General features: G+C 43.0%; 1 protein-coding gene across 1 annotated transcript; it reads right to left on the bottom strand.

Moving 5' to 3' along the window:
• Positions 1-1496: 1496 nt before the first annotated feature.
• Positions 1497-7896, bottom strand: LOC310864128 (caspase-7-like). Its single transcript, XM_083772700.1, has 4 exons — positions 7552-7896; positions 3941-4104; positions 3113-3242; positions 1497-2632 (listed from the first exon to the last, which is right to left on the bottom strand). The coding sequence occupies exons 1-4, from the start codon at positions 7745-7747 to the stop codon at positions 2388-2390; spliced, it is 735 nt and encodes a 244-aa protein (XP_083628826.1). The 5' UTR covers positions 7748-7896; the 3' UTR covers positions 1497-2387.
• Positions 7897-8098: the final 202 nt, after the last annotated feature.

Raw genomic sequence — 8098 nt, 5'->3', positions numbered from 1 at the left:
ACAACGCACCTTCACAGTGTTGCCAACTTAGTGGATTTGTCGCCATATTTACGGTAGCTTCTTTCCAGACCCCCCTAGCGACTCAATTAGTGAAAAGCTTCTGGAGAGAAATCTAGCTATACTTTTTCTGGTGAATTGGGGTCAAATCGTGTTGACATTCGCCAGAGATAAAACACTCCTTTTTCTTCATTTTCCCTCTCTCAGCCTCAAATCCGCTAAATTGGCAACACTAAAGTGCTCGGCGTGTCTGGCTTCCTCGGCTCGGTTATGTGCACAGAGGAAGGAAATGGTGTTCTGGGCTGGCTCCATATTTTCGTTGCTAGGGGCGCCTAAAAGTCGCTAGGGACGCTAAAAGGTTGCGACTTCTAGAGACTTGCCAAGAGCAGTGTTAGCAACACTGCACCTTCACCATTAAGCACACATCCACACTGACACCACTGATCTTACTGACTTCCACATCTCATGCATTCTGTAAGCATTCTTTAATCTTTATAATATTAGTTACCTTTTGTGAATAAATTGCTATTTTGAACACTGCTACTGGAGAAGCAATACACTACACTACACTCCTCCCCTGATGCGGACCATAAACACAGTCAGGTTTGAAGAACCCTGAAGAAGGCAGTTAGCTGCCAAAACATAGATTTGTATTACTCTGCGTCCAGAATAAAATATAGGCACTTTTGGCTACCATTGTGTGCAACCAATTTATTGCCTGTTGAAGACTATCATTTGGATCCTTCTGCCGTACGTGGGCCGGCACCATTACAAAGACTTTGGTGTGCATAGTATTCATTTGCACAGACGGACCATGATGATATGGTAAATGGTGCATTTATATAGTAAATGGTGCATTTATATAGCGCCTTTATCCAAGGCGCTTTACAGAGATTGTGCATTACATTCACCCATTCACACACACATTCATACACCGATGGCAGCGGAAACCATGCAAGGCACCAACTAGCACATCGGGAGCAATTAGGGGTTTAGTGTCTTGCTCAAGGACACTTCGACAGTAACTCTGGGGGAGCCCGGGTTCGAACTGGCAACCTTACGGTTACCATCCAGGCACTCTACCCCTGAGCCACCGCCGCCCGGTGGAGACACTATGACCAGTAGTAAGTTATTGACACATTTACCAGTGCATGGAGAGACACATTATTGATACAATGACCTGCATGGAGACACACTGACCAGTAACATGACATCCCTTTCACACAGTGCTGTGCTTATCTTATTCACAGGCTTTCTTTTTTTCCTCTCCCTCACACAATGAGATGACAGCTGTCTGTAGACAAACGAGGGGGGGTGTGTGTGTGTGTGTGTGTGTGTGTGTGTGTGTGTGTGTGTGTTCAATCTCCTCCATTATAGGCAGTCGGTCTATTTGGAGGAGAAGGTGCTTTTTGTACCCATGATTTACTTTCGGTGTTGGTAATATGACAGACTGAACTTAAAGTGACTTGATGTTGTCTGTGAATAAGTTCATGTGTACATTTAGGGCTTGTTTGGACTCAAGCACTGAGACATGTGATGTTTCAAGTGCGTAGTATATCAGAAGCAACTGAAAATATTTGTGCCCTTGATAATGCATTTTATAAATGTGGACTCACATAAAGAAATCGAAATGTGTGTGTGTGTGGGGGGGGGGGGGATTTCATGATCCGTAATGTTTCAACGTGTTTTCGCAATCAGAAATACTGTACAACTTGTTGCTTGCAATTCAACAAGTTGACTCTTGTGAGACTCAATCAGCGAGGGCTTATTATTTTCTGCCAGATTCTATAACTGTTTTATCTCATTGCCTATCTTTGATCTGAACATGGCTCAAAATGTATGATTCCTTAATTAACCTTCTAAGTCCTTCCAAGACAGATGTACTGTCAATCATCATCCACATGTCTCTTAATCAGTCCTTAGATCTGGTTAATCTATTTTTAATTAACTTGTTTGTGGAAGTACTTCTGTGGCAGAGTGCGCAATACATTTACTGTGCTTTCATTGTTGGTCTAGCACACATGTCTTATTCATTTCTTAGTTGATTTGTTTTACACGTTAGACTGATTTAATTTATTTTCTCTTTCTAGAGGCGGCACAACAGGGTTTCATACCTCTCCTGCACATTTTGAATACTTTTGTGAAGTGTCCTACTCCTAGAGCAAGACGCTGAGCCCTAATTGCTCCCGATGTACAGGTTGGTGTGTGCATGGTTTCCCACGTCATTGGTATGAATGTGTGTGTGAATGGTGAATGTAATGCACAATCTGTAAAGCGATTTGGATAAAACCCACTATATAAAAGCACCATTAGAGTAGCATGCACGCACGCGCAAAACTGATGGAGTGTCCTTTCTCACATTTCCTGATGTGTGATCCAATGACATGGTTTCACCCAGACTCCATGGGCTGTGTGAAGAAGGGGAACGTTTCTCGAGTCATTCGTGTCAAAAAGCAGGGCATCTCCTTCTTCCCCTGCAGAACGCCACTTTTGACCTGGAAGGTGTAGGCCACTCTGTGGGAGAGGCGGGTTAGCACACGAGTCAGCTCCAGACCGTGGCTGTCCTCGTCTTCTATCAGGTCACAGAGAGTTTGAAGGAAGACAGCTCCTGCAGGGTGCATGAAGGCACCGTACCCTGATGGATGGAGGGACAATAGCATCATTCTCAAGCCTTTCTTTTTAACCCTCACCTCATCATTTTCTACTATAAGGCTTTTGGAAGCAACCCAGACAGTTTTTTTAAGTTGTTTGAATTAAGATATATATTTATATTCATTTTATCAGACACGCACCTTCCTATACGTTCTACAACAAACAAACTCCGTTTTAACCATGTTAGATTCATTATAAACACTCGTCCTTGGTACTGGTGGTGACATACTGTACTGCCCTCTTAATACATGAGGGGGCATGTTTTATTCAATTACTACACTCATTAGTTTTATACCCTTTAACAGTTTTATCGAACAATTGGTAAAGCACATTTTAAGTCACTATGTCTCATTGAAAACAATGTTGAAAAATAACTCAACCTGATAGGGGCAGGGACTAAAGGAAGTAAAAAATGCAAAGATTTTTTTTTCCACTGTTAAAAGTTTATTTCACGAGAGCTTACCTGGCGTAGTTGCGTAGATGACAGCTGTATCCACGGGAACTGACAGATACTGTGAGATGCTGTCCTCCATGACATCACTTCCTGTTGCATCCACTTCCACCCCGTCATCCAGCTGTGCTCCCCGACATGCCTAAGAAGACAGAAGATGCTAGAAGGCTTTTTCTCACCTTTAGTTGCAGTCCTCATGAATGTGGTCCAGTTGTTATTTTGTGAAAAAACGCATTAATGGCTATTTCCCCTACCCGACCATAAGCCCTGAATGGGGCTTTGGATTGTAGTGCTAATTTGCATGTTTCAATCGCTCGATATGGTATAAATCCTATCTCTTCATAATGTCAACAGTATGTGTAAAGTCACACTTTACTGCATAGTAACCCAGTTGCTACATGTGTTTCAGCCATCTATCGCGAGTGTGACTTTACACATAGGCTACTGTTGCCATTATGAAGAGAGGATTTATACTTTTTTTTTCTTTTTCCGAGCGATAGAAGCCCATTCAGGGCTTATGGTCGGGTAGGGTAAATAGCCAATAATGCGTTTTCTTTTCACAAAATAACAACTGAACCCTTTTGAGGACTAAGCAACTGCAACTAAAGGTGAGAAAGCCTTCTAGCACGAAACAACCCTTTAACCCATTTAGGCCTGAGGTCCATTCTAAGGTCTTCTAAACAGTTTTCTGAAAAGCTAATATTTTCTTCCAGGGACCTCCAGAAGCAAAGCTTTGCTATAATACATCATTTTGTTGATAAACCCCTGGACCCTTCCTCCCTCCCGATATTGAGAACCACTGTTTAGTTTGTGTGAGGATGATTGGCTTTAAATGTCAACCTGTATGAAGAACAGCTTGGTCTTCCCCTCCATATGGACGTTGGAGAAACAGGTGAATATGTGGGACAGCCTGACGGGGTTCCCGTCCGCTCCGAACACACAGCCCTCCTCTCCATGGGAGGACAACACCACCAGGATGCAGTCCTTCACTGGCTGTCTGCTCACTGCACCAAATTCCAACCATTTTACACAATTAAGTTATATGTGCTTGTAATTTATAACCCTCAATTATACGTATGTTGCTGGCATGCTGACAGCATTACTCAGCAACACACACACACACACACACACACACACACACACACACACACACACACACACACACACACACACACACACACCGAGATATACCAATATACAGATGGTATCTAGAAAGTTGGTGAGAAAGTCTTGACCATTTACATGCCCACACACTTCAGGAATAGGCTATAAGGCAGGGACCGTACCCAAGTTCCCTCAGCCCTATGTTCCCTCAGGCCTATGTTCCCTCAGCCCTATATGTTCCCTCAGCCCTGTTCCCTCATTCCAAAACAGACAGGGGGGGGGGGGGGGGGGGCTGTAAGGCATCAATTATACTATAATGCTACCCATACAGTAGTTCACATTACAGATACCAAGTTACAGCAATGACACTACTGGCGTCTAGTCTATCTACTTTGTTATAGCAAATGCTCCACAACAACACAGTGAAACAGTCAACAGTGAAACATTCCTTAAACAGTACTTAATTATCTGTTTTGAATCTCAGGTATGTTTCCAAGGCATAGTTGTCTCATCAACCTAGAGTACACACCTTAATGAACTGACACCAACTATTTAAGCTACGTTGACAAACACAAAACTAGTTTAGCTTGTAGAACATCCTGTCTCCTCATGTCCCCAAGTAACACTGTCCTCTGAAAGGCCATCTGCAATAACCTAATATTAAGTATACTGCACACCCATTCACCTTTGCAGCTAAGTGTCCCTTTCTCGGACTGCAACTGTAGCCTACTTACTGTATAAGACCCATTTATTGAAATCCCAAACATGGAATATACTTGGACCATGCATTATGCCACATATAATGCCTGTCTCAGGACGGCCACCTGCCATTATACAGTGGATAACTTCCCAGTCTTTCTGGGTAAGTTGGGTAACTATATAGCTACTTTAACCCTGAAATCCAATTTTGGGCATGTCATTATAGGCTAAGAAGAAAGGACAATTACTGATCTACAAGGTCACAACATGCCCTAATGTGTTGTGAGCTTGTAGATCGGCTTTTCCCCAAAAATACGTTTTGATAAACTTATTTTAACATGTGTAGCGCAGTGGAATAGAGTAGACACTATGACACGTCAAGAGTCAATTAGTAGGCCCAGGCCGTAGCGTAACGGTCTGGGCACCGGACTGGTAATCCAGTCGCAGTGTGCCGCGGGTTCGACTCCCGGACCCGACACGGCCTTTACTGCATGTCATCCCCCCATCTCTCTCCCGTTTCCTGTCAGCCTACTGTCTGTCCCTTCAAAAATCAATAAAAGGCGTAAGCCGCAAAAAAATATCTAAAGAAAAAAAAAAAATAGTCAATTAGTACTATAGGCTATACATTTGTGTTCTGGTAATATCATTGATCACTTGTTTTGCATGTCCGTGGCAAAAATAAAATATTATATATCATATAAACACAGCAGAGGCCCTTCCAGGGACCACTGGGTGCCACAGGCACACAGTTTAATTCGACTATGAATGGGCCTTTTGCGCCATGACACAGTACGTGCCCTAGCTCTTGCCCTTATATGCTCCAAAGGCTAACTGAGCTGACAGTCCTGGTCCACCTAAATGCTCCGGGGTATGCCCTATGCCCTATAGGTATACCAGGGTCAACTCACATAAGTTACCCCAACCTAAAAGTCTATGTACGTGACCTGCCTCGTCTAGAGGCGACACCCAGGACTACGTGAGTCATAGCAAGCTCTGCCACGTCCAGGTTATAGAATCTTGCAAAAAGTTGACGGAGATGACCAACTTGCAACCGTACACACGATATGGTGCAAGAGTTATAAGCCAAAACGTAAAGTGGGCTGTTATAGCGCCACCATGAGGCCGACCGATATAATTATAAGTGAATTAATTTTAGTAATTATTATGAACCTATTATTATGACGAGACGAGACAAGCTGTCAGCCAATTTCATTGGGAAGAAAATGCTGTCTGTATTACACTATACACTATTATACTTATTACACTATCACACTAATATGCACTGGTACATATCTGAACTCATCTTCTCACAGTGCGTGTCAACCACATAGCCGACACTTCTCAGCTTCAATGATGTTTTTCATACCAATCATTGCATAGAAGCATCATGGTTTTGTTATGCGTACACACCCATGGCACTGTGCCAAGAGAACTCACAAATCAAACGCACGTACAGTACACGCAGTCAAGTTGTCTACAGTCTACCGATGTTAACCATCTCAAACCCACACCCTAACCTCCCACGGGGAAGCACACCTAAACCTAACCTATTATTATGACGAGACAAGCTGTCAGCCAATTTCATTGGGAAATAAAATGCTGTCTGTATTACACTATACACTATTATACTTATTACACTATCACACTATTATACTTATTACACTATTACATTTATTACACTTGCACTTATCAGATTGAGGGAACATAGGGCTGAGGGAACATAGGGTCTGTTTTGGAATGGGGGAACATAGGGCTGAGGGAACATAGGGCTGAGGGAACATAGGCATGACCCCATAAGGCATACAAGCATAATTATGACCCCCCAACTCGTACGCACGCCGCACACACGCACGCAGCCACGCACGCATTCACGCAGTCACACACAGTCACACAGTCACACGCACAGTTGCATGCATGCTCACTCGCTCATGCACACAGGCACACTAGAGCACGCATGCACAGTGTGCACATTGCACACACACACACGTCACTTGCTCATGCGCGCACGCTCTCACACACACTCGCACACACACACACACACACACACACACACACACACACACACACACACACACACACACACACACACACACACACACACACACACAGTAATGCACAAGCTGTGTCTGTTATGTTCTTTCCCTTTGTTTGTGTTTCCAGGGCACACAGATTATCTCACTCTGGACATGCGGTAGCACTGGAGTCACTGGATTAGATGTATAAAAGATAAGGGTTCAGATTAATGTGTTTGTTCTCTGACCCCTAATCACTGAAAACACTTACATAACCTGGCTTTTAAATTACACTGCATTAAAACCTGATGAAGAAATGCTGCAGGCTTCTGTAACTCAGAGATGACTATAGTCTATAATATAGATCACAACTCCATCTAAGCTTTGGGATGGAGAAATAGCATAGAATTTATAGATAATAAAATAATAGTTAACTTTAAGAGTGCATTATGAAAGCAAAGACAATAAGAGTGTATACATATGGAACCAAATGAACCCTTAACAGGTCTGTAACTCTGAGAGTATACAAATGGAACCAAATGGATCGAGTCCATGTACAATTTTGGGGAGTCTTTGAAATTTTGAGAACCATTTATGCAGTATTACTGTTTTGCTTGTACAGTCATTCTATATTACCTTTCTTAAATAGTGAGTAGATTTCTTCACTGCTGAGATCATTGTGTATGTCCACTTTGAAGCCACGTTTGCTGAGGCTACGGTGCAGTCTTTTGACATCTCTGGCAGCCCCAGTTCGTTTACGCAGATTTACTCCGTTGTCAAAATGTGTCACGGAAACCAGAACTGCTCTGTTACGCTCAGCAAAATTATCCATGAAAGATTTCAGAAAGCAAATGAGATATTGAAGTTGTCTATTGTCTTGTATGTCGGTAATTTTGCATGTGACAGCCCAATTTGTTCTTTGGATGAATGCAGAAGCCAAGTAATACAATCCTAACCTTTAGAAAGAAGACAGGGATTATCTCAACTACTAATATCCTGTCTATACCTGCATCTGCAGGACTTTGCAGAGTGTCTGTCTGTTATGTGTGTGTCTGTTATCTACGTGTGTGTGTGTGTGTGTGTGTGTGTGTGTGTGTGTGTGTGTGTGTGTGTGTGTGTGTGTGTGTGTGTCTGGGTGCGTGCGAATACTGCCACTCCCATATAGCTCACACAGCCTCACACT

Source organism: Protomyctophum parallelum (assembly GCF_964188405.1).
Source record: "Protomyctophum parallelum genome assembly, chromosome: 9".
Taxonomy (NCBI): domain Eukaryota; kingdom Metazoa; phylum Chordata; class Actinopteri; order Myctophiformes; family Myctophidae; genus Protomyctophum; species Protomyctophum parallelum.
The sequence above is the reverse complement of the archived record's forward strand: the minus strand, read 5'-3'. Positions and strand labels throughout refer to the sequence as shown.